Below are 27,588 nucleotides of genomic sequence, written 5' to 3' on the forward strand. Positions count from 1 at the left end.
GGGGAGATTATATTCCTTTCTGCTTAGCCTGACAGGAATGTATGTGTGGCTTCTTATAGTGATTGATATAAATGGAGAAAAGTGATTTCAAGAGTTCTTATTTTTTTTTAAATTCAGATAGTCTCAAGTTTCTCGAAGCTTCTGATTATACTAAAATGTTCATATTCTTTTTGTCAGATGACCTCTCTCCTAGTGTCATCTTCCTGTTTCACTTTGAGGGCATGGTTTTCTAGGCCTGCTGCAAAGTGAGTACTCTAGAACTTAACATTGCTTTCATTGGTTGGATCCCAGGTCTTTCTCTTTTCACTTTACTGTTTCATTTTTGCAAGAATATAATCTCAAGTAATTTACTAAGAATGAATGTGTGGAAGGTAAATTTTGCATCTTTGCATATTTGAAAATGTCTTTTATTTTCTTGTTGACTAATAGTTTTGTGAATTGAGAATTCTGAATCCAAATAGTTTCCTGTAAACCTTTAAAGTTCTTGCTTCACTGTCTTTTTTTTTTGAGGAAGATTAGCCCTGAGCTAACAGCTGCCACCAATCCTACTCTTTTTGCTGAGGAAGACTGGCCCTGAGCTAACATCTGTGCCCATCTTCCTCTATTTTATATGTGGGACGCCTGCCACAGCATGGCTTGATGAGCAGTGGGTAGGTCTACACCCAGCATCCAAACCGGTGAACCCTGGGCCACCAAAGCGGAACGTGCAAACTTAACTGCTGTGCCACTGGGCTGGCCCCTTGCTTCACTGTATTTTGTGTTATATTGTTACTGATGAGAAGTCAGTCTGATTTAATTTCATGTTTCTTTGTAGATGCACATAAATATATATACGTATGTGTGTATATATATATTTTTTCCCGTTCATTTTTTTGAGCCTCTTGATGGCCCTATTGGTTTGGAGTGTTTTTTCTTTTTTTAGCATTGGGAAATTTTCTTGTATTATTTTTGTGCTAGTTTTCTTCTCTTCATTTTTTTCTCGTTTATTTCAGTAACTACTATTAGTCCAACATTGGGCCACCTGATGGTCCCCTGTAGCACTTAACCTTTTCTCTCATTTTTCATTACTCTTTGTCTTTTTTGCCCTCCCTTTTTTTTTTGAGAGAGGTTTCATTCTTTTCTTTTGAAAAATTTTTATTTTTATTTTTTATTTTTCCTTCTTCTCCCCAAAGCCCCCAGTACGTAGTTGTGTATTCTAGTTGTGGGTCCTTTTAGTTGTGGCATGTGGGATGTCGCCTCACCATGGCCTGATGAGCAGTGCCATGTCCATGCCCAGGTTCCGAACCGGTGAAACCCTGGGCCACCGAAGTGGAGCACGTGAACTTAACCACTTGGCCTCGAGGCCAGCTCCGATTTCATTCTTTTTATCTTCCATTCTTGCAGTTTTATTTAGACAAACATGCTTTTTATTTTGGATAGCTTTCTTGTTCTCTGGCTGTTCCTTTTCATAGCATTCTGTATTTATTTCATATCATCTTGAATGTCTTTCAGGATATTTTTGGTAAACATTTGTTGTGAATAAATAAAATGAAATAAAAAATATAATTAGCTTTCAGATAGTTATATATCCAAATGACAGTTTCTTATCCAGTAAAAGCCGTGCTCAAGCCACAAAGAGCTGAAATAGCATCACTGATATTTTACCTAGCTTTTTTTAAAAACAGCTTTGTTAGGGTACAATACACATATCATACAATTCAGTGGTTTTTTGTATATTCACAGATACGTGGAACTATTGGTATAGACAGTCTTAAATTATTTTCATCTCCTTAGAAGGAAACCCAGCTCGAACCTCCCTACCACTTCCCCTGTCCTCTCAGTCCTAAGTGACCACTAATCTGCTTTCTTTCTTCCCAGGTTTGCGTCTTCTGGGCATTTCATAAAAATGAGATCATATAACGTGTGGTCTTTTGTGACTGGCTTCTTTCAGTTTGCATAATGTTTTCTAGGTTCATACATGTCGAGGCATGTATCAGTACTTCATTCCTTATTCTGGTCCAATAATGTTCCGTTGTAGGGATAATACCACATGTAGTTTATCTGCTTGTCAGTTGATGGACATTTGGGTTGTTTTTAGCTTTTGGCATTTATGAAAAATGATGCTATAAAAATTCATGTACAAGTTTAACGTAGACATATATTTTCATTTCTCCTGAGTATATACCTAGGGGTGGAATTACTGGGTCATGTGGTAACTCTATGGTTACTCCTTTGCAAACTGCCTGCCTGTTTTTCCAAGGTGGCCACGCCATTTTACGTTCCCACCAGCATTGTATGAGGGTTCCAGTTTGTCACATCCTGCCCGACACTTATTATTAGCTGGCCTTTTTTTTTTTTTTGAGGAAGATTAGCACTGAGCTAACATCTGCCACCAATCCTCCTCTTTTTTGCTGAGGAAGATTGGCCCTGAGCTAAATACGTGCCCATCTTCCTCCATTTTATATGTGGGACGGCTGTCACAGCATGACCCAATAAGTGGTGTGTAGGTCTGTGGCTGGGATCTGAACCAGCAAACCCTGGGCTGCCAAAGTGGAGCGCACAAACTTAACTGCTATGCCGTGGCCGGCCCCTTTTAGCTGACTTTTTGATTCTAGCCATCCTATTGGATGTAAAGTGAATCTCATGATTCTGATAGTATTTCCCTGATGACTAAATGAAGTTGAGCATCTTTTCATGTGCTCATTGGCCATTTTTCTATTTTTCTTTGAGAAGTGTCTCTTCATGTCCTGTGCCTGTTCTAAGATTGGCCTGTCTTTTTATCATTGACTTATAAGAGTTCTTTAAATATTCTAGATTCAATTTTCTTATCAGATATATGATTTGCAAATATTTTATCCTATTTTGTGAGCTGTCTTGTCACTTTCTTGATGGTGTCTTTTGAAGTACAAAAGATTTTAATTTTGCTGAAGTTCAGTTTATCTATTATTTTGTTGTTGCTTGTGCTTTTGGTGTCCTAAGGTCCATTGTCAAATCTGAGGTTGTGGAGATTTACTCCTGTGTTTCCTCCTGCAAGTTTTGTATTTTTAGCTCTGTGTTTAGGTCTTCAATCTATTTTGAGTTAATTTTTGTGTATGCTGTGACCCCTTGTCTTTTAAAGGACTGTTTTGGGAAATTGCATACCCTGTTCTGCTTTTTGTGATTTTATTGTTAAACATATTATATCTATAAATTTTACAAACCTAGCAATACATTATTAGAATTGTTTATATAATTTTATGTATTTTTATAAAGCTGAGGGAAGAAAGGCAAGCAAGTACATGTTTATAGCTCATGTTATATTAACCTTTTTATCATTTTTGGTCCTCTTCATTTGTTTTTTTGCATTTGAGTTACCATCTGGAGTTGTTTCCTTAGTCCACTACACCTTTGCTTCCACGAACATCATTTGTGCTGCTCTTGGCAGATATATTACGTTTCTATGTGTTAGACCCAATGTACACACAAACACAAAGTAGGAAACTTGCAAACAGGCATTTACCTGTTGAAGAGAAAGAAGTAGGAAATAGGATAAAAGAAGTAGGAGATAGGATAAAAGATGGAGTAGGTAACTATTGCAACAATCTTCCTGAAAGTGTTGACAGGCATTAAAAACTTAGGCAGGATGAAATGAGAGGATTTATTAATCAGGAGAAGGAATATTAGATGGATTAAGGATCTTGAGAGTTCGGGAGAATCTGGGTTTGCTGCTGAGGTGATTTGGAGTTGGAGCAGAGTGGGGTGCAGAGGCTGTGGCACATCCTTGAAGGCCAGTTTGAGATGGAAGTAAACTAATTTACGGTGATTCCAGCTTGTATGATGACCATATTTTTTAGGTGTCTTAGAGATGTCATCACTTATGTTAATAATGTTGCATTCATTGTTATTTCTCCTTGTGGATGAATTTAGCGTGATACATTGTCTAATCATTCCATAGTAGTTCTTATTATAAACCATTTCTTTGTTTTTTTCCTTCAAAAATACTTTATGCATTTTATGAGAAATTCAAACAGGGTATAAGTTTAAGGAAGAAGTAAAAACCTTTGTCTGCCTGTAAGCCAGTGTATTATTTTCTTTAGTGTCGGAAATGTTTCTGATTATTTGGGAAAAGGAGAATAAGAGAAAAAGACAAACTTTCTTTTTAATAAGATTCTAATGTTATTTATAAATCAATGATAGATACTCCCTAAATTTGGATGCAAATTAAATTTGTTGCTTGACTACCTTTCCAAAGTACCCTATTTAAAAAATTGTAGGCTTCCTATCCTCCTTTTTTTCTTTTTCTCTGTAGAACTTACCATGTTTATACTTCATTTCATGTAAACTGCATGAGTGTAAGGATCTTAATAAATATTTGTTCAATGATTGAGTGTATGTATTTTCTGCTGAGCTAATTGTAGATATGATGCTTACAAATGTGTTTTTAAAAGCTGTCTGCTTCTGTAATGATTTTAAAGATTTTACTCTCTTTAAATAGGAGAAAGAAGCATGCCATTCATAGTAGTGACACAACTTCTTCTGATGAAGAACGCTTTGAAAGAAGGAAATCAAAGAGCATGGCAAGAGCAAGAAATAGGTTAGTAAACTTTTTCTATTATTTCCCTAGAAGAGAAAAGGAAGAATAGTTTTCATTGGCCCTGAGCTAACATCTGTTGCCAATCTTCCTCTTTTTGGTTGAGAAAGATTGTCCCTACATCTAATGCCAATCTTCCTCTCTTCTGTATGTTGGATGTCACCAAAGCATGGCTTAATGTGTGGTGTGTAGGTCTGTTCCCGGTATCTGAACCCATGAACCCTGGGCTGCCAAAGCAGAGTGTGCAAACCACTATGCCTCTGGGCCCGCCCTCAGTTTTTATTTTTTGAGTAGGATTCTTACCTGTACTAGCATTTTGCTAGTAACACTGATATTCAACATGTGTTTTAGACTAATGTACTGACTAGGTTTTTGTTTAGTAATTATTAGAGTAGAAATGTAACCTTGTGAAACTTCCCATAAATTATTTACTGTGTAAGTACTCAATCAAATAGTGTGTGAGAAGGTAAAGGAAGAACAGCCGAAGGGAAGAGACCAACATCTATGGCAGTCTTTTCCTCCACGCCTCTCCTTTCATCCAGATCTCTTTAAAGAGGCTGATTTTAGATGCTTAAAATAATTACAGCACTCAGACTAAGATTTGGTTTCTAGTAGAATTATCTCAGAAGCCCTTGGATTTTTATTGGAAAATTTGTTGGGTTTTTTTGCTTGAATGAGTGCCTCTTCTGGTCTTTGCCTAACTTGGGTGAATGTCTCTGATTGCTACATGGCTCATTAAAACCTCAAGAGGTTTCACTGGGAGAGAGAATCAGTATTTTGTCTAGTGAGTAATTAAAGCATCAAATTAAGGCCAGCCCCGTGGCTGAGTAGTTAAGTTTGCCTTCTCCGCTTCGGTGGCCCAGGATTTCGCTGGTTCAGATCCTGGGTGTAGATATGGCACCCCTCATCAAGCCATGCTGAGACGGCGTCCCACATGCCACAACTAGAAGGATCCACAACTAAAAATATACAACTATGTACGGGGGAGGAGCTTTGGGGAGAAAAAGGAAAAATAAAATCTTAAAACAAAAAAAAGCATCAAATTGTAATCATTCCTTAAAATTTAAGTTAGTTTTCTAGCTTATATTTATAATACTAAAGATAATTTGTATTTAGAAAATTTACATTTAGCAAAGCATTTGGCATTATATATCTATTGTAGAAATACCAAGTTTTCAATTAGCAGGTCTTGGAAACAAGTTTGAATTGGTGTAGGTTGTATGTTGAAAACAATTTCTCATGTGGATGATGGAAAGAAAATGTAAGAGAAAAATCTAAGTTTAAGTAAAAGAATTTAATGCCTATTTAACCTGAACTATTCTAATACTGCTTTGGAAATATCTTTTTAAGGTAGGTTAGGATTCAGAAATGTCAGTGAAAGTACATTCATTATAGAAACTACACTTTTTTGAGGCTGTTTATGTCATCTTTTGATGTTACCTAAGGTTAAAAGGGAAAGCAGATTATATTTTCTAAGGGGTAATACAATTAAATAATATAGGATTTTAGGTAGCTAAAGATCTATTTTAAGGTAGTTATAAAAAAGACAAAGCTTAGTTCTCAAAATGTGATCTAGAAGTGGTCTCCTTTGAAAAAAAGGGGAAGAAATTTCTTCAGTCATGTAAACTGAGTAGACATACCCATGCAATATCTGAGGATAAATTGAAATATTATAATAAAACCTGAGTTCATGTTATATGTTATAGTACATATAGTGGATCTATTTTTATTTTATACTTGTATAATATGGAATATCAGGTATGTTTTGTTTGCTAGAATAGATCAGGAATAGATTAGGCTCTTTGGACAAATAGATTAATGGTTGTGTTTGCTTTATCTAGTGAATAAATTTATTTTTGGTCTGTTGTAAAGAATTTAGGAAAAGTTTAAAATAGGGAAATCCTTTGATGTTATTTTCTGGTTATTATAAAAAGGAGAAAGATGAAAATGTGTCAAAGATTTAAACTTACGTTGACATTAAAAATCTGAAACTTTTAATGCTATATACTTGAATTTTTATGAATTTCAGATGTTTGCCTATGAACTTAAGAGCAGAAGACTTAGCTAGTGGAATTCTCCGAGAACGTGTCAAAGTGGGTGCGAGCTTGGCTGATGTTGATCCAATGAACATTGACAAATCAGTAAGTTTTGTAAATGTTTTTCTAGAAGTAGCTTTTTTTTTTTAAAGATTATTCTTTGTTTCTAGGCAACACACAATAAAAGTGGAAAATCCAGATATTACCGTTATTAGTGTTTTAGCGTACGTATCTTGGAACCTAGCACTCTGGTCACATGTGATGCTTACTCAAGTTTTTCCTTTTTTTCCATTTCAATATTACTGGATTATATAATGAAAAATGGGTAGGAAATGAAGCTGAAAAATATGGCAAGGCCCCATAAACCATTATAAGCAATGGGGTATAGTTGAAGCTGCTTAGATTTCTTCTTCATTCTTTTTTTTTTTTTTTTTTTTTTACTGTGGTCATAGTAGCTTATAACATAGTGAGATTTCAGTTGTACATTATTGTTTGTCATATACCACATAAGTATGCCCCTTCATCCACTGAGCCCACCCTCCACCCCCCTTCCCCTGGTAACCACTAATTTATTCTCTTTGTCCGTAAGTTTGTTTATATTCCACATATAAGTGAAATCATATGGTGTTTGTCTTTCTCTGTCTGGCTTATTTCGCTTAATATGATCCCTTCAAGCTTCATCCATGTGGTTGCAAATGGCATGATTTTATCTTTTTTTATGGCTGAGTAGTGTTTTGTATATATATACCACATCTTCTTTATCCGATCATCCGTTGATGGACACTTAGGTTGCTTCCACTTCTTGGCTATTGTGAATAATGCTGCAATGAACACAGAGGTGTGTAAGTCTCTGAATTGTTGATTTCCAGTTCTTTGGGTAAATACCCAGTAGTGAGATAGCTGGGTCATAATGGTATTTCTATTTTTAATTTTTTGAGAAAGCTCCATACTGTTTTCCACAGTGGCTGCACCAGTTTGCATTCCCACCAGCAGTGTATGAGGATTCCCTTTTCTCCACACCCTCTCCAACATTTGTTGTTATTTGTCTTGATTATTAAAGCCATTCTACTGGGTATATGATGGTATCTAAGTGTAGTTTTGATTTGCATTTCCCTGATGATTAGTGATTTGGAGCATCTTTTTATGTGCCTGTTGGCCATCTGTATGTCTTCTTTGGAAAAATATCTGTTCCTGTCTGCTGCCCACTTTTTGATTGAGTTTTTTGTCTTTTTGCAGTTCATTTGTGTGAGCTGTTTATATATTACGGAGGTTAACCCCTTATTGGATATATGGTTTGCAAATATTTTCTCCCAGTTGGTGGGCTTTTTCATTTTGGATCTTGGTTTCCTTTGCCTTCCAGAAGCTCTTTAGTCTGATGAAGTCCTACTTGTTTATTTTTTCTTTTGTGTCCCTTGTCTGAGTAGACATGGTATTCAAAAAGATCCTTTTAAGTCTGATATCAGAGTGTACTGCCTGTATTGTCTTCCAAAAGTTTTATGGTTTCAGGTCTTACCTTCAAGTCTTTGGTCCCTTTCGAGTCTGTTTTGGTGCATGGGGAAAGATAATGGTCTACTTTTGTTCTTTTGCATGTGGCTGTCCAGTTTTCCCAGCACCACTTATTAAAGAGTCTTTCCTTACTCTAGTGTATGTTCTTGGCTCCTTTGTCGAAGATTAGCTGTCCATAGATGTCTGGTTTTGTTTCTGGGCCTTCACTTCTGCTCCATTGATCTGTGTGTCTGTTCTTGTACCAGTACCATGCTGTTTTGATTACTATAGCTTTGTAAGATATTTTTAAGTCAGGGATTGCGATGCCATCAGCTTTGTTCTTGCTTTTCAGTCTTGCTTTGGCTATTTGGTGTCTTTTGTTGCCCCAGATGAATTTTAAGATTCTTTGTTCTGTTTCTGTGAAGAATGTCATTGGGATTCTGATTGGGATTGCATTGAATCTGTAGATTGCTTTAGGTGGTATGGACATTTGAACTATGTTTATTCTTCCAATCCATGTGCATGGAATATCTTTTCATTTCTTTATGTCATTAGTGATTTCTTTCAGTAATGTCTTGTAGTTTTCATTGTAGAGGTCTTTCACCTCCTTGGTTAAATTTATTCCTAGGTATTTTATTCTTTTTGTTGCGATTGTAAATGGAGTTGTATTCTCGAGTTCTTGTTCTGTTAGTTCGTTATTTCAGTATAGAAATGCTACTGATTTTTGTAAGTTGATTTTGTACCTTGCAACTTTATTGTAATTGTTGATTATTTCTAATAGTTTTCCGATGGATTCTTTAGGGTTTTCTACATATAAAATCATGTCTGCAAACAGTGAGAGTTTCACTTCTTCAGTGCCTGTTTGAATTCCTTTTATTTCTTTTTTTTTGCCTTATTACTTTGGCCAGAACCTCTAGTACTGTGTTGAATAAGACTGGTGAGAGTGGGCACCCTTGTCTTGTTCCTGTTCTCAGAGGGATGGCTTTCAGTTTTTCATCATGGAGTATGATGTTGGCTGTGGGTTTGTCATATATGGCCTTTATCATGTTGAGGTACTTTCCTTCTATACCCATTTTATTGAGAGTTTTTATCATGAATGGATGTTGGATCTTGTCAAATGCCTTCTCTGCATCTATGGAGATTATCATGTGGTTTTTGTTTCTCGTTTTGTTAATGTTGTGAATCATGTTGGGTTTGCGGATGTTGAACCATCCTTGTGTCCCTGGTATGAATCCCTCCTAATCATTGTGTATGATCTTTTTAATGTATTGCTGTATTTGGTTTGCCAATGTTTTGTTCAGGATTTTTGCATCTATGTTCATCAGCAATATTGGCCTGTAATTTTCCTGATTTGTGTTGTCCTTATCTGGTTTTGGCATCAGGGTGATGTTGGCCTCATAGAATCTTGTTAGGAATATTTCCATCGTCCTCAATTTTTTGTAATAGTTTGAGAAGAATGGGTAATAAATCTTTGAATGTTTGCTAGAATTCTCCTGAGAAGCCATCTGGTCCTGGACTTTTATTTTTGGGGAGGTTTTTGATAACTGTTTCAATCTCTTTACTTGTGATTGGTCTATTCAGATATTCTATTTCTTCTTCATTCAGTCTTGGGAGGTTGTGAGAGTCTAAGAATTTATCCATTTCTTCTAGATTGTCCAGTTTTTTGACATATAGTTTTTCATAATATTCTCTTATAATCTTTTGTATTTCAGTGGTATCCATTGTAATTTCTCCTCTTTCATTTCTAATTTTATTTATTTGAGACTTCTCTCTTTTTTTCTTAGTGAGTCTGGCTAAGGGTTTGTCAACTTTGTTTATCTTCTCAAAGAACCAGCTCCTTGTTTCATTGATCCTTTTTATAGTCTTTTTTATTTCAATTTAATTTATTTCTGCTCTAATTTTTATTATTTCCCTCCTTCTACTGAGTCTGGGCTTTGTTCTTTGTCTAATTCTCTTGGGTGTAGTTTGTTTATTTGAGCTTTTTCTTGTTTGTTAACATGGGCCCGTATTGCTATAAATTGCCCTCTTAGGACTGCTTTTGCTGCATCCCATGTGAGTTGGTATGGTGTGTTTTCGTTCTCATTTGTCTCCAAATATTTTTTGATTTCTCCTTTTATTTCTTTGACAATCCATTGGTTGTTCAGTAGCATGTTGTTTGGTCTCCACATCTTTTTTCCTTTCCCCTTTTCTCTCTTTTCCCCCTTCTTTTTTGTTTTAGTTGTTTTCTAGTTTCATAGGATTATGGTTGGAGAAGATAGTAGATATGATTTCAATCTTCTTAAATTTATTGAGTTTTGCCTTGTTTCCCAATATATGGTCTGTCCTTGAGAATGTTCCATGCACACTTAAGAAGAATGTACACTCTGCTGTTTTTGGATGGAGTACTCTCTATATATCTATTAAGTTCATCTGGTCTAGTTTTTCATTTAATTCCGCTATCTCCTTGTTGACTTTTTGTCTAGATGATCTATCCATTGAAGTAAGTGGGATGTTGAGGTCCCCTACTATTCTTGTGTTGTTGGTAATATCTCCTTTTAGGTTTGTTAATAGTTGCTTTATGTACTTTGGTGCTCCTGTGTTTGGTGCATATATATTTGTAAGTGTTATGTCTTCTTGCTGGAGAGTCCCTTTTATCATTATATACTGCTTCTCTTTGTGTCTCTTTACCTGTTTAATCTTGAAGTCTACTTTGTCTGATATAAGTATGGCAACACCTACTTTCTTTTCTTTGCTGTTAGCTTGGAGTATTGTGTATCTTTGTTTTTATTTTGGTGAGGAAGATTAGCCTTAAGCTAACATCTGCACCACTCGTCATCTATCTTGTATGTGGGATGCCACCACAGCATGGCTTGATGAGCAGTGATATAGGTCCCCGCTTGGGATCTCAGCCTGTGAATTCTGGGCCACCAAAGTGGAGCATGTGAACTTAACCACTGTGCCACTGGGCTGGCCCCTGAAGCTGCTTAGATTTCATGATCGGATTTGTGTTTTATTTTTTAATTTTTCTTCTTCTTATTTTTTAAGATTGGTCCTGAGCTAACATCTGTTGCCAATCTTTCTTTTTTTCCTCCTTCTTCTTCTCCTCAAAGCCCCCTAGTACATAGTTGTATAATCTAGTTGCAGGTCCTTCTAGTTGTGCTATGTAGGACACTACCTCAGCATGGCCAGATGAGCAGTGCCATGTCTGCGTGCAGGATCCGAACTGGCGAAACTGCGGGCTGCTGAAGTGGAGCACATGAACTTAATCACTCGGCAACAGGGCCGGCCCCAGATTTGCATTTTAGATTGATCACTCTGTCTATAATGTAGTTAATGACTTGAGGGAAGCAAGGCTGGAGATAGGGAGACTGGTTTGAACATAGCTGTAATCTGGAGTAATGGTCATAGTAGAAAGTAGGGTAATGATGGAAGGATGTAGTAGATAGGTTTGACAAAATTCAGATATGACAGAATTTGGTGAATTGATTGCTTTTGGGGAATGAGAGAGAGAAACAAGGTGAACATAGTACCCAGGTTTTTGGCTTAAGTGAGTGAGCACAATAATGGATGGCTCTACTCTGAGGAAGAGAATGTATGAGTAGGAATATGCGTTTGAGGTCTGAAGATGATTTAGTTAGTTGTAGACGTGTTTAGGTATCTCTGGCACATCACAAATGGAAGTAACTTGTAGGAAATTGGTTAGTTAGGTTTGGCATTAAGGAGAAATATCTGAGCTAGAAATTCAGATATAAGTCACTAATATAAGGATAGTTAAGATGACTATGAAAAATGGATACTAGTACCTAGGGAAAGTATGTAGCATGAAAAGAGAGACAAGATTTAGAGGACATGGTAGATTTCTTACTGTTGGTAGAATCTTCTTTAGGGGGATACTTTGGAATACGGTTATTGTATAACCAAGAACATATTTGATATTTCTTTCTTTGTTCCCATAAACCTTTCTATACAATGTAATTTAACTAATCCTCATATGAGTGACTTAAGTTATCAAAATGAAATGTTAGCTATTTCCAATCTGAATTCATAGGGGAAAATATTTATTTTATTAAAGAGGACCTAAGGAAATTTCAGAGTATTGAATTCAGAATCTCATGTCAAATAGTTCATCTTCTCAAAGAGCCTTACTTAATGATCTTTGCTTATTTGGTTTACCAACATATTATTCTTAGAATGTTTTGTTATTTAAGCTGTATATTTATTTTTCTAGATTACTTAAGTTTTTTCCTATCATAGTAATATATTCAGTGTAAAACATTTTCAAGTACCATAACAGAATAAAGAAGCAGGGAAAGAAATTTCTCATAACACAATAGTTAAGAGTCAATCACTATTAAAATTTTGGCAATATTTCCTTCAAGCACTTTTTTGTATACAAATTTTTACTTTACAAAGCTTTTTAAACTGTTTATATTTAAACTGTTATGGGTGGCTAAGATTTTTTCACCCTACTCCTGAACCAATTTTTGCCCCTTTTGGGGACAATATTGCCTCTACTGAGAATGCATGGGATAGATGATATTTTGAAAGGCATTTAAATTATTAGAGTGTGAATGCAATATAAACATCTCCTAGAGGTACCCATTAAAGTGTGAGATTGGGTGTTAATCTTGGTCTTTAGTTACTAGGAGACTAAAGAATGGTAGCTTTATTTAACTGAACTGACGTAAACTTGAATTTTGCTACTGACTTTATTTTTCTACACTTATTTCAAGTGTAAGTTGTTGAACTTTATGTTCCACAGTTCCTGCTGAAGGCATGTATTTCTGAATCGTAAGACTATCTCATAAATTTTTAAAAACCTATAAACAGTTAAAATTATTTTCTATTAAACTTTTTCCCTTCTTTCCAAGGTGCGGTTTGATAGCATAGGCGGATTGAGCCATCATATTCATGCACTAAAGGAAATGGTAGTGTTCCCACTTTTATATCCAGAAATTTTTGAAAAATTTAAAATTCAGCCTCCAAGGTAAGTAATGTCCTAGATGTTTATTATTGTTATTACTGTTAATTATTAAATTTCTTTTAGTAAATGATTGTAAATATACATATTTTAAAGATTTATTTTTCCTTTTTCTTTCCAAATCCCCCCAGTACATAGTTGTATATTTTAGTTGTGGGTCCTTCTAGTTGTGGCATGTGGGATGCCGTCTCAGCATGGCTTGATGAGCCGTGCCATGTCGGTGCCCAGGATCTGAACAGGCAAAACCCTGGGCCACTGAAGTGGAGCATGCAAACTTAACCATTTGGCCACGAGGCCGGCCCCTCACATATTGTATGTATTTATTTGATGTGTTCTAGCAATGAGAATTAGGAGTGAAATTTTATTATTTAGGGCTCAAAGGCTGGGGTACTAAGTGTGTTCTTTTTTTTTTTTTGAGGAAGATTAGCCCTGAGGTAACTACTGCCAATCTTCCTCTTTTTGCTGAGGAAGACTGGCCCTGAGCTAGCATCCATATCCCATCTTCCTCTACTTTATACATCGGACGCCTGCCACAGCATGGCTTTTGCCAAGCGGTGCTATGTCTGCACCCAGGATCTGAACCGGTGAACCCCGGGCCGCTGAGAAGCTGAACGTGTGAACTTAACTGCTGTGCCACTGGGCCGGCCCCTGAGTGTGTTCTTCAGGTTTACATTTCAGCATTTAAGAGTCAGGCACAAGATGAGATTCTTTATGCAGGCCTTGAATATAAAGTGGATTGTTCAGATGGATTTTCCTTAATCTGGACTCCTAATAGCATTGAATTTGATGTTAGATGTAGTTTGGTCTTTGGAAGCACAGTTTCAATAAGGTGTTTCTTTTTCTTGATGACGGGATATTTTTGGAATGGTAAGCTTGGTAATTTATCTTTATGATCAGATTAATTTGTGTTTGATCAGAAAAGGCTGAGAAATTATGTTAAAGGAAACTGGGCAGAATAAAATATTGTGAAGATGTACATATAGGCTGTTAGATTTAAATTACTGTATGTGCTTTTTCATTTAGGAGGTACTTTTTATTCAGATTAGGTTCTAATTTTCTATGTGTTTAAAGATGTAGAAAATTTTATTACAGAGTCACCTTCTATGTGAGTGGATTAAAAACTTGGCTTATAATTCTACAGTGGCTTTTAAAAATCATAATGGCAATTTGTTTTTTATATGATGTAATTTGAATTTTAAAAATAATTATTCTTTCAAAGCCATTAAAGTAATATAGCCTTGGGAAAAACTTAAACAAAATAGAGAGTTATAAGCAGAAAGTAATCCTACTTGTTAGGGATGAACAATTTTGTATATTCTTTACAGATTTTTTAAATACACATATGCTATTGAGTTTGTTTTGCCTATATTGTGCAGTACAAACATTTGATATAAATGAGATTATTCAGTAATGCCCTTATGTAACTTTTTGTTTTTCACTCTATAATAAATTCTAGACATCTTCCCATATCAATAATGTGTATATTATTCTTTTTGACATCATACTAGTGCTTTATTTTACAGATTTAACAGTTTATCTGTTCCTTATTAATAGATAGCATTTAGATTTTTTTTAGCTTTTCACAATGAGAAACAACACTGTTTGAACATCCACTTAAAATCTATCTTTATAACATTCTTTTGAGTATTACTGTATGATGCATTCTAAGATGTTAAATTCCTGAGTCAGGGGGAAAGCACATTTACAATTTTGATGTAGCTCGCCAAATTACTCTCTACTCTGATTTAACTATTTCTTGCTTACCAAAGCTTTGAGAACATCCTTGAGGATAAAACTTTTGTCTATATGCCACAAAAAACTTTATCAGTGTCTAATAATTATACCCCAATACAAAATTATATGGGAGGTGCATACTTTTCTATTAGTTATTAGTGTTGGTGGTAACATTAGCTTTCGTGGACTTTCCATCCCTCCAGGGGCTGTTTGTTTTACGGCCCTCCCGGCACGGGGAAGACCTTGGTCGCCAGAGCCTTGGCTAACGAGTGCAGTCAAGGAGACAAAAAGGTGGCTTTTTTTATGCGAAAAGGAGCAGACTGTTTGAGCAAGTGGGTTGGTGAATCCGAACGACAACTTAGGCTTCTTTTTGATCAGGTAAGTGAAATCATCTAATATGAGAATAGACGTACTTTAGAATATTTAACAGATTTAGTCTGTAAATATGAACTCTTCATGATGAGGCATATTTTCCAATAAGTATGTTAAATTTAGGATGCTTTTAAAAGGCAGAGTACGGTGAATGAATATCATGTAAGCTGTCTTTACTATTTATATTTAACTGTAACTTTAAAAATATTATCTCTTAATGCTTATAAAAATTAGTCCTGACATAAATTCACTTTTGATTATTTGATCTAGTGAAGGAAGTCATTCATATTTGGCAATGCAACTTATATTTCATTATGTCTAAGGAAATTCACAAAAAATAAAAAATATGCTTTCAACAGGCATTCGTTGAGCACCTCTTACTGAGTTGATGTGTATTAAAGTCCTTTGTAATTAGTAAAGCACTTCAATATTGTTTTTAGTTATGATTAATATTAAAAACTACCATGTTCTAGGTAATGGATCTAGTGAGAGGAATAAGGTAAAATTCCAGCCTTCCAGGTGCTCAGTGTCTGTGAGGAAGTCAAACATAGGTAGTCTGCATGCTTCAAGAGAATTTAATAATAATTAAAAAATATAAATATAAAATAGCATTGGTAGATGAGGGAAGAATTAGCTTTGGAATGCTGGCATATTGTTCAATGACTCAATTTAAAATTTTCGACAGAGTTATACTTTTTAGCCACTTCGTGCTGGGAGGAGGAATGTTTCTTGGTTTCATTCAAAACCATAGTATAAACCATGCTTCTTTTTACATGTAAATTTACTTTATTTCTGTTTCATAGTTTTCTTTGTGGGTAAGAGTAGTTGAAATGTTTGTTCTCTTTTTAAAATTATGCTGATAGTCATTATCTTTTTATTTTTTTTATTTTTTTATTTTTTTATTATTTTTTTTATTATTAATGTTATGATGGATTACAACCTTGTGAGATTTCAGTTGTACATTTTTGTTAGTCATGTTGTGGGTACACCACTTCCCCCTCTGTGCCCTCCCCCCACGCCCCCCTTTTCCCTGGTAACCACCGATCAGATCTCCTTATCAGTATACTAATTTCCACCTATGAGTGGAGTCATATAGAGTTCGTCTTTCTCTGACTGGCTTATTTCGCTTAACATGATACCCTCGAGGTCCATCCACGTTGTTGTGAATGGGCCAATTTTGTCATTTTGTATGGCTGAGTAGTATTCTATTGTGTATATATACCACATCTTCTTTATCCAATCATCAGTTTCTGGGCATGTAGGCTGGTTCCACGTCTTGGCTATTGTAAATAATGCTGCGATGAACATAGGGGTGCAACGGACTCTTGAGATTTCTGATATCAGGTTCTTAGGATAGATACCCAGTAATGGGATGGCTGGGTCATAGGGTATTTCTATTTTTAACTTTTTGAGAAATCTCCATACTGTTTTCCATAGTGGCTGTACCAGTTTGCATTCCCACCAACAGTGTATGAGGGTTCCTTTTTCTCCACAACCTCTCCAACATTTGTCACTCTTGTTTTGGATGTTTTTGCCAATCTAACAGGTGTAAGGTGATATCTTAGTGTAGTTTTGATTTGCATTTCCCTGATGATTAGCAATGATGAACATCTTTTCATGTGTCTATTGGCCATATTCATATCTTCTTTTGAGAAATGTCTGTTCATGTCCTCTGCCCATTTTTTGATCGGGTTGTTTGTTTTTTTGTTGTTAAGCCGTGTGAGTTCTTTGTATATTATGGAGATTAACCCTTTGTCGGATAAGTGGCTTGTAAATATTTTTTCCCAATTAGTGAGCTGTTTTTTTGTTTCAATCCTGCTTTCCCTTGCCTTGAAGAAGCTCTTTAGTCTGATGAAGTCCCATTTGTTTATTCTTTCTATTGTTTCCCTCAGCTGAGGAGTTACAGTGTCCGAAAAGATTCTTTTGAAACTGATGTCAAAGAGTGTACTGCCTATGTTCTCTTCCAAAAGACTTATTGTCTCAGGCCTAATCTTTAGGTCTTTGATCCATTTTGAGTTTATTTTGGTGTGTGGTGAAAAAGACTGGTCAATTTTCAATCTTTTGCATGTGGCTGTCCAGTTTTCCCAGCACCATTTGTTGAAGAGACTTTCTTTGCTCCATTGTAGGCCCTCTGCTCCTTTGTCGAAGATTAGCTGTCCATAGATGTGTGGTTTTATCTCTGGGCTTTCAATTCTGTTCCATTGATCTGTGGACCTGTTTTTGTACCAGTACCATGCTGTTTTGATCACTGTAGCTTTGTAGTATGTTTTGAAATCGGGGATTGTGATTCCGCCGGCTTTGTTTTTCTTGCTCAGGATTGCTTTAGCAATTCGCGGTCTTTTGTTGCCCCATATGAATTTTAGGATTCTTTGTTCAATTTCTGTGAAGAATGTTCTTGGGATTCTGATTGGGATAGCATTGAATCTGTATATTGCTTTAGGTAGTATGGACATTTTAACTATGTTTATTCTTCCAATCCATGTGCAAGGAATGTCTTTCCATCTCTTTATGTCATCGCCAATTTCTTTCAAGAAAGTCTTGTAGTTTTCATTGTATAGATCCTTCACTTCCTTAAGTTTATCCCAAGGTATTTTATTCTTTTCGTTGCGATTGTGAATGGGATTGAGTTCTTGAGTTCTTTTTCTGTTAGTTCATTGTTAGTGTATAGAAATGCTACTGATATATGCACATTAATTTTATACCCTGCTACTTTGCTGTAGTTGTTGATTATTTCTAAGTTTTTCTGTGGATTCTTTGGGGTTTTCTATATATAAGATCATGTCATCTGCAAACAACGAGAGTTTTACTTCTTCGTTACCTATTTGGATTCCTTTTATTTCTTTTTCCTGCCGAATTGCTCTGGCCAGCACCTCCAGTACTATGTTGAATAGGAGTGGTGAAAGTGGGCACCCTTGTCTTGTTCCTTTCCTCAGAGGGATGGCTTTCAGTTTTTGTCCATTGAGTATGATGTTGGCTGTGGGTCTATCATATATGGCCTTTATTATGTTGAGGTACTTTCCTTCTATACCCATTTTATTGAGGGTTTTTATCATAAATGGGTGTTGGATCTTGTCGAATGCTTTCTCTGCATCTATTCAGTTGATCATGTGGTTTTTGTTTTTCATTTTGTTGATGTAGTGTATCACGTTGATTGACTTGCGGATGTTGAACCATCCCTGTGTCCCTGGTATAAATCCCACTTGATCATGGTGTATAATCTTTTTGATGTATTGCTGTAATCGGTTTGCCAAAATTTTGTTGAGGATTTTTGCATCTATGTTCATCAGTGATATCGGCCTGTAGTTCTCCTTCTTTGTGTTGTCCTTGTCAGGTTTGGGGATCAGAGTGATGTTGGCTTCATAGAATGTGTTAGGGAGTTCTCCATCTTTCTCAATTTTCTGGAAGAGTTTGAGGAGAATAGGTATTAAGTCTTCTTTGAATGTTTGGTAGAATTCTCCAGAGAAGCCGTCTGGTCCTGGACTCTTATTTTTGAGGAGGTTTTTGATTACCGTTTCTATTTCCTTACTTGTGATTGGCCTATTCAGATTCTCCATTTCTTCCTGATTCAGTTTGGGGAGATTGTAGGAGTGTAGGAATTTGTCCATTTCTTCCAGGTTGTTCAATTTGTTGGCATATAGTTTTTCATAGTATTCTCTTATGATCTCTTGTATTTCATTGGTATCTGTTGTGATTTCTCCTCTGTCATTCCTAATTTTATTAATTTGCGATTTCTCTCTTCTTTTCTTGGTGAGTCTGGCTAGGGGTTTGTCAATTTTGTTAATTCTTTCGAAGAACCAACTCTTTGTTTCATTGATCCTTTCTATTGTCTTTTTTGTTTCAATATCGTTTATTTCTGCTCTTATTTTTATTATTTCCCTCCTTCTACTGACTCTGGGCTTTGTTTGTTCTTCTTTTTCTAGTTCTCTTAGGTGTCGTTTGAGGTTGCTTATGTGAGCTTTTTCTTGTTTAGTGAGGTGAGCCTGTATTGCGATGAATTTCCCTCTTAGGACTGCTTTTGCTGCATCCCAAATGATTTGGTATGTCGTGTTCTCATTTTCATTAGTCTCCAGATAAAATTTGATTTCTTCTTTAATTTGTTCAATGATCCATTGTTTGTTGAGAAGCGTGTTGTTTAGTCTCCACATTTTTGCACCTTTCTCTGCTTTTTTCTTGTAGTTGATTTCTAGTTTAATAGCATGGTGATCAGAAAAGATGCTTGATATTATTTCAACTCTCTTGTATTTATTGATGTTTGCTTTGGTTCCCAAAATATGGTCAATCCTTGAGAATGTTCCATGTGCACTTGAGAAGAATGTGTAACCTGCTGTTTTTGGATGAAGTGTTCTATATATATCTATTAAGTCCATCTGGTCTAATTTTTCATTTAATTCTATCATTTCCTTGTTGATTTTCTGTCTGGATGTTCTGTCCATTGGTGTTAATGGTGGTTGAGGTCCCCTACTATTATTGTATTGTTGTTGATGTCTTCTTTTTGTTCTATTAAGAGTTGCTTTACAAATTTTGGTGCTCCTCTGTTGGGTGCGTATATATTTATAAGTGTTATGTCTTCTTTGTGGAGAGTCCATTTTATCATTATATACTGTCCCTCTTTATCTTTCTTTATCTGTTTTGCTTTGAAATCTACCTTGTCTGATATTAGTATAGTGACACCTGCTTTCTTTTGTTCATTATTAGCTTGGAGTATTGTTCTCCATCCCTTCACTCTGAGTCTGTGTTTGTCTTTGGGGCTGAGGTGTGTTTCCTGGAGGCAGCATATTGTTGGATCTTGTTCTTTGATCCATCCTGCCACTCTGTGTCTTTTGATTGGGGAGTTCAATCCATTTACATTTAGAGTGATTATTGAGATGTGGGGCCTACCACTACCATTTTGTGTCTTGTTTTCCGGTTTTCTTCAGTTTCCTTTGTTTCTCGTCCCATGGTTTAATCTGTTCTGATGTAGAGCTGCTACTCTCTGTTGTTGTCCTTCTACTTATCTCCTCTGCTCTTGGTTTTGTAGCCCCTTTCCTTTTTTGGATTTTTCAGGAATGAGGGTTTTCCTGAAGATTTCCTGAAGAGGAAGTTTTGTGGCAATGAACTCCCTTAATTTTTGTTTATCTGGGAAAGTTTTTATTTCTTCATCGTATTTGAAGGATATTTTCGCTGGGTAGAGAATTCTCGGCTGTAGATTTTTGTCCTTCAGATTTTTGAATATATCATTCCACTCTCTTCTAGCCTGTAAAGTTTCTGCTGAGAAATCTGCTGATAGCCTGATGGGGGTTCCTTTGTAGGTTAGTTTCTTTTGCCTGGCTGTCCTTAGTATTTTCTCCTTGTCGTTGACTTTTGCTAGCTTCACTACTATATGCCGTGGAGTTGGTCTTCTTGCATTGATAAAGTTTGGAGATCTATTGGCTTCTGTCACCTGAAGATCCATCTCCTTCACCAGATTTGGGAAGTTCTCAGCCATTATTTCTTTGAATAGGCTTTCTGCCCCTTTCTCCTTCTCTTCTCCCTCTGGTATACCTATAATCCTTATGTTGCATCTCCTAATTTTGTCTGATAATTCTCGGAGAGTTTCTTCATTTCTTTTTAGTCTTGCTTCTCTCTCCTCCTCTGCCTGTAGCAATTCTATATTGCCATCTTCCAAATTGCTAATTCTTTCCTCCATATTATCGACCCTACTGTTCAGAGCATCTAGATTTTTCTTAATCTCCTCTATTGTGTTCTTCATTTCCAATATTTCTGTTTGGTTCTTCTTTATCGTATCAAACTCTTTTGTGACATAGCTCCTGAACTCATTGAGTTGTCGGTCAGAATTCTCTCTTAACTCATTGAGAATCTTAATGATGGCTGTTTTGAAGTCATCATCATTTAGGTTATATATCTCATTTTCTTTGGGATTGTTTTCTGTGTATTTGTTACTTTCTTTCTGTTCTGGAGATTTAATGTATTTTTTCATATTGCTTGATGTTGTTGATTTGTGCCTCCGCATGGAGATAGAGTTTAGTTGCTCCTTTCACTTGTTTCAGCTGCTGCGGTGGGGGAGCAGCTGTTTATACTGCACCAACCAGGAACCCTGTCCGCAGTTGCTAACTGGGCCTGGGCCCCTCTTCGTAGCCACAGTGGCCCTTTGGATTCCCTCCTCTGCCGTGGGGGCCGTCACAGGGGGGCTTCAGGCTGCTGGTGCCTACTGTTGCAGCCCACCTAGATGTGCTCTCTCCTTGGGGTCTGCAACGGTGTTATGGGCTTTTCCAGCAGCCAGGGGTGGGATCACTTATATTTGTCGCTCCGTTGCTGTCGGCACCCACCAAATCTCACTTGTCCTCTATAGGTCGCAGGATAGCTATTGGCATCTTCTACAGTCTGTGGTTAGTTCACCTAGCTATGCTGCTTTTGCCCTGGGGTCTTCCAGCCTTGTGGCTGGCGGCTGGGTGCCTTCTACTGGTGCTGTGCAGAGGCTTTCCCTAAGGCTGATGTGAGCCTGTAGGGTTTCCCCCTAGGCTACGAAGCTGGGTCTGTGGAACTCCCCCCAGCCCCAGTCCTCTCTGAGATCTCCGGCTATCCCTAGTCCCACGGGGCGGGCAACGGCAGCTGGGGGTCGCCCCGCCCTCTGGGATTCTCTTCGGGCCTCTCCCGGAGCCGTGAATGCTCGGCGTGGCCCCTCTGCTAATGGCAGACAGAGAGTTTTGTCTGCTGCCCGGGCGGAACTCCGGCGCTTCACCTCCGGGTTGCAGAGCCGGCCTTTGACAGTTCCCTCAGCCCCGGTCCTCTCCGAGATCTCCGGCAATCCCTCGTCCCACGGGGCGGGCAACGGCAGCTGGGGGTCGCCCCGCCCTCTGGGGTTCTCTCCGGGCCTCTCCTGGAGCCCTGAATGCTGGGTGTGGCCCCTCTGCTAATGGCAGACAGAGAGTTTTGTCTGCTGCCCGGGCGGAACTCTGGCGCTTCCCCTCCGGGTCGCAGAGCCGGCCTGTGAAAGTTCCCCCAGACCCGGTCCTCTCCTAGATCTCCGGCAATCCCTACTCCCACAGGGCGGGCAGCGGCAGCTGGGAGACCTCCGTACCCTCCGCGACTCTCTGTGGGACCCTCCGGGCGCCGCGAGCACCAGGCAGGGTCTCCCCGCCAATGGCAGGGAGAGACTCTCCTCGCGGGCTCAGGTGTGCAACTCCAAAGTTTCCCTCTGCGTTTAGGAGTAATTGCGGGGGGTTTAGGTAGGGTTCTGGTCACCTGTTTCCACCGTCGCTCCTCTGTTGTGTGCTCGCTCCTGCCCTAGATGTGTGTAGATCCTCTGGGGGCATCCGTTGGAAGAAAGCCGCTTGCGGGTACTAGGCTGCTCGTCGGGGTCGGAGAGTTTTCACCTATTTCCACATCCTCCCGGAGGAAAGTCCGTCCGCCTTCCGATGTATAGTCGCGTGGGTGTCTCAGACGTCCTGAGATGCTGTCTGGATATCCTTTGTCAAGCGATAAGTGTCCAAATAATTGTAGACTCGAAGGGGGAGAGACAAAGAGGACTACTCACGGCGCCATCTTGGATCTTCCCATCATTATCTTTTTAAATAAAAGAGTTTACATTCCTAAATTTGTGACATGATCTATGCACTAAATGAAATGAAGGAGGTGTAATGTATTGGCTAAGAGGTTGGCCTTTTGTGTCAGAAAAATGTTAGTTTGTATCTGGCTTTACTATTAAGTATATAACTTTAAGTAAGTGAAAACATCTGATCCTTAGTTGCCTCTTCTATAAAATGAGGGAAATAATACCTATCTCAATGGACTACTGTGAGATTTCACCGAAAGGAAGTATGTAAGGTGCTTCTTACAGTGACTGGCATATAACGTACTGAACTTTGTTTTTTCAATTCTATGGGGTTATAGTTCTTAAAAAGAGCTGTGTGTTTTATGTATATAAAAGTAGTAGTTATCAAATCTTTACTCTTTTTCTCTTAGTACATAATTCTAGTCTTATAAAGTTTTTTCTTTTTTTTTCCCTAAGATTTTAGTTTTCCTTTTTCTCCCCAAAGCCCCCTGGTACATAGTTGTGTATTTTTTTAGTTGTGCATCTTTCTAGTTGTGGCATGTGGGATGCTGCATCAGCATGGCCTGATGAGCGGTGTCATGTCCGTGCCCAGGATCCGAACCAGTGAAACCCTGGGCCTCTGAAGCGGACCCTGCGAACTCAACCACTCAGCCAAGGGGCTGGCCCCTGAAGTTTTTTTCTGAAACTCAATTTTTGTGGTTGAATTGTTTTTCATTTCAAATTATTAGAGAAAACTGAAAATTTAATGTGTATTGTATCAGTCAGGGAGAAATGAAAAATTTGTATCCATTCTTTAGTAAGCTGACCTTCCTTTGAAATAAGGATTGGGTATAAGTTATATTGAAACATAAATAAACAATACTAATTTGAATGAATTATATAATAGAGACTTTTCATTTGTAATCTAATATTAATTTACCTTAAGTGAGATTAAGTTCCTGGTAGATCTAAGATTTAAGTGAGAAAAATGACACTGTGAAAGAACTAGAGGAAAATGCAGGAGAATCTTGTTTCTTATCTCAGAGCATGAAGAGTCTAACTATGGAAGAAAAGATCCACTATAGAACATTTTTTTAGATTCTGGATAGAACAAAATGTTGTAAGCAAAACCAAAATATAAGTGATACCCTTTGCGGAAAAATATTTTCACAGAGAGAGCTCTAAGTTTTAAAATAAATAGCTTGTAAGAATCAGTAAGCAAAAGACCAAGGATCCAACAGAAAAATGGCAAAGGATATGAGCAGAACTTTCATAGAAAAAGCAATATTAATGACTTAAAGATATGGAAAGTGCTCATCTTCATTGATAATAGGAATAAAAATTAAAATGAGATAAAATTCTTTATCCTAAAAAATGAGTCAAGATCTAGAAGTTTGACAGGGGCTGGCCCCGTGGCTGAGTGGTTAAGTTTGTGCACTCCGCTTCAACGGCCCAGGTTTCACTGGTTCAAATCCTGGGCGCAGATGTGGCACTGCTCATCAGGCCATGCTGAGGTGGCATCCCATGTACCCCAACTGGAAAGACCCACAACTAAAATATATACAACTGTGTACTGGGGGCTTTGGGGAGAAAAAGGAAAAATAAAATCTTTAAAAAAAAAAAGTAGTTTGACAATACGTTGTTGGTGATCTTAAATATTGCTACTGAGAAAGTAAATTGGTACATCAGTGGAAGACAGTTTGCAAATATCTAACTGAATTAGAAATGACACATGTCTTTTGAACCAGTAGTTCCACTTTTAGAATTTATTATTTTGATATGTTTATACTCATATGAAATGTTAAATGTACACAAATATTTATTCAAGCATTGTTGATAATAAGAAAGAATTGAAAACAGCCTAAATGTCCATGAGTAGGGGACTAGTTTAATTATGCCCACATCCATATGGGTCATTGTGTAGCAGTTAAAAAAGAATGAGGCAGATCTTTACGCACTTATATGGAAGCTAATTAAAATAGATTGTTACTTAAAATAGTCTGTGTTATATGATAAAAGCAATATGTATAGTGTGTTTAAAATGCATTAAATAAAAATAGTGTGTTTAAAAGTACGTTTTTGTGTATGTGTATAAATGATGTATATGGAAGAATAAACAAACTAAAAACGGTAGTTGCTGGGAGAAGACCTTGTGGGTGGAGACAGGGGTGGTAAGGAGATTTCCTTTTCATTGGATGATCTTTCGTACCTGCTGCATGTACTATTTGCGTATATTACCTGTTAAGAAAACACAATAATTAAATTAAAAAAATGAAAACTAATACAATAAATATATTTTTTCTTTTTATGATAGGCATATTTGATGAGACCTTCTATAATATTTTTTGATGAAATAGATGGATTAGCTCCAGTTCGCTCTAGCAGACAAGATCAGATCCACAGGTAATTTTTCCTATCTGGTTATGTTGGATTCTTTTCACTCATTGATGTAGTATTTAGCCTTAGCCCTTGGATAAGTGCTATGGGGCTTATAAAATGTGATCTGTGTCCTTGAGGAAGACTTCTTTCACTTAGCATGGGGGGCAGCAAACCATGACCTGTGGGCCAAATCCAGCCTTCTGCCTGTTTTTGTAAATGAAGTTTTCTTGGAACATAGCCATGTTTACTCCTTTTTGCATTATGTATAGCTGCTTTTGCACTACAAGAGCAAAGTTGAGTGAGTAGCTTTGAGAGAAAGATTGTATGGCTTGCAAAGCCTAAAACATTTGCTTTTTGACACTTTACAGAAAACATTGCCTAATCTTGAGTGAGCATAGTGTTTTTGAAATTTATCCATGTTGTTTATACTAATATTTTGTTCCTTTTCATTTCTGAGTAGTATTCCTTTGTGGAATATGTGTATATACCACTGTTTATTTGTTAATCCATCTGATGGAGATTTGGTTTGCTTCTATTTTTGGTTACTACTAAATGCTACTAAGAACATTTGCATACAGGCATAGCTCGTATTCTTGAGCTTCTCAGATATTGCATGTTTTATAAATAGAAGGTTTGTGGCAACCCTGCATTGAGCGAGTCTATCCATTTTTCTGACAGCATTTGCTCACTTCATGTCTCTGTGTTGCATTTTGGTAATTCTTGCAATATTACAAAATTTTCGTTATTTTATTTGTTATGGTGCTCTGTGATCAGTGATCTTTGATATTGCTATTGTAATTATTTGGGGTGCCATGAACTGCACCCATGTAAGATGGTGAACTTACTGGATAAATGTGTGTGTTCTGACTGTTCTAGCGACCACCTGTTCCCCCATCTCCCTCCTGTCAGGCCTCCCTGTTCCCTGAGACACCACACTAATGAGATTAGGCCGATTAATAACCTACGATGGCCTCTAAGTGTTGAAGTGAAAGGAAGAGTCGCACATCTCTCCCTTTAAATCAAAACCTAGAAATGATTAAGCTTAGTGAGGAAGGCATGTCGAAAGCTAAGAGAGGCCAAAAGCTAGGCCTCTTTCACCAAGCAGTTAACCAAGTTGTGAATGCACAAAGGAAAAGTTCTTGAAGGAAGTTAAAAGTGCTACTCCAGTGAACACGTGAATGATAAGAAAGTGAAAAAGCCTTATTGTTGATATGGAGAAAGTTTGTGGTCTGGATAGAAGAGCAAACCAGTCACAACATTCCCTTAAGCCAAAACCTAATCCAGAGCAAGACTAACTTTTCTTCAGTTCTATGAAGGCTGAGAGAGATGAGGAAGCTGCAGAAGAAAAGTCTGAAGCCAGTAGAGGTTGATTCATGAGATTTAAGGAAAGAAGCCATCTCCATAACATAAAAGTGCAAGGTGAGGGAGCAAGTGGTGATGCAGAAGCTACAGCAAGTTATCCAGAAGATCTAGCTCAGATAAGTAATGAAGGTGACTACGCTAAACAATAGATTATCAATGTGAACAAAACAGCCTTATAATGGAAGAAGATGCCATCTAGGACTTTCATAGCTAGAGAAAAGAAGTCAATGCCTGTGTTCAAAGCATCGAAGGACAGGCTGACTCTCCTGTTAGGGGCTAATGCAGCTGGTGACTTAAAGCTGAAGTCAGTGTTCATTTAGCATTCCCAAAATCCTAGGGCCTTTACAAATTACGCTGTCTGTTTTGCCTGTGCTCTATAAATGCAACAAAGCCTGGAGGACAGCACATCAGTTTACAACATGATTTACTGAATATTTTAAGCCCACTTTTGAGACCTACTGCTCAGGAAAAAAAATTCCTTTCAAAAAATTACTGCTCATTGACAATCACCTGGTCACCCAAGGGCTCTGATGGAGATATACAACAAGATTAGTGTTGTTTTCACGCCTGCTAATACAACATCCATTCTGCAGTTTATGGATCAAGGAGTAAGTTCGACCCTCAAGTCTTATTATTTAAGAAATAGATTTTATAAGGCTTTAGCTGTCCTAGATAGTGAGTCCTCTGATGGATCTGGACAAAGTCAATTGATAACCTTCTGGAAAGAAGTCACCATTCTAGATGCCATTGATAACATTTGTGGGGCTAGCCTGGTGGCATAGTGGTTAAATTCACGTGCTCTGCTTCAGTGGCCCAGGGTTCGTGGGTTCAGCTCCCAGGCACAGACCTACACATGGCTCTTCAAGCCATGCTGTGGTGGTGTCCCATATACAAAAAAGAGGAAGACTGGCACAGATGTAACTCAGGGCCAGTCTTCCTCACAAAACAACAAAACAAACAAATAAACAAAAAAAGAGGAACCTTCGTGATTCATGGGAGGAGGTCAGAATATCAGCATTAACAGAAATTTGTAAGAAGTTGATTTCAACCCTCATGGATGACTTTGAGGAGATCCAGACTTCAGTGGAGGAAGTAACTGCAGATGTGGTGGAAATAGAACCAGATTAGAAGTGGAGCCTGAAGCTGTGACTGAATTACTGCAATCTCATGATAAAACTTGAATGGATGAGGAGTTGTTTCT

The 27,588-nt window shown here is 37.4% G+C and overlaps 1 protein-coding gene across 3 annotated transcripts in view; it reads left to right on the plus strand.

Moving 5' to 3' along the window:
* The window catches only part of ATAD2B (ATPase family AAA domain containing 2B), a 162,303-nt gene that overhangs the window by 44,986 nt on the left and 89,729 nt on the right, over positions 1-27,588 (plus strand). For all 3 annotated transcript variants that reach the window (XM_046661905.1, XM_046661906.1, XM_046661907.1), the window contains 5 exons: positions 4,454-4,552; positions 6,579-6,690; positions 12,921-13,036; positions 14,968-15,142; positions 24,961-25,049. In XM_046661905.1, coding sequence (XP_046517861.1) covers positions 4,454-4,552; positions 6,579-6,690; positions 12,921-13,036; positions 14,968-15,142; positions 24,961-25,049 — 591 coding nt within the window. The remainder of the gene's footprint in view (positions 1-4,453; positions 4,553-6,578; positions 6,691-12,920; positions 13,037-14,967; positions 15,143-24,960; positions 25,050-27,588) is intronic.

The sequence above is a fragment of the Equus quagga genome, chromosome 5 (genome assembly GCF_021613505.1).
Source record: "Equus quagga isolate Etosha38 chromosome 5, UCLA_HA_Equagga_1.0, whole genome shotgun sequence".
NCBI lineage: Eukaryota > Metazoa > Chordata > Mammalia > Perissodactyla > Equidae > Equus > Equus quagga.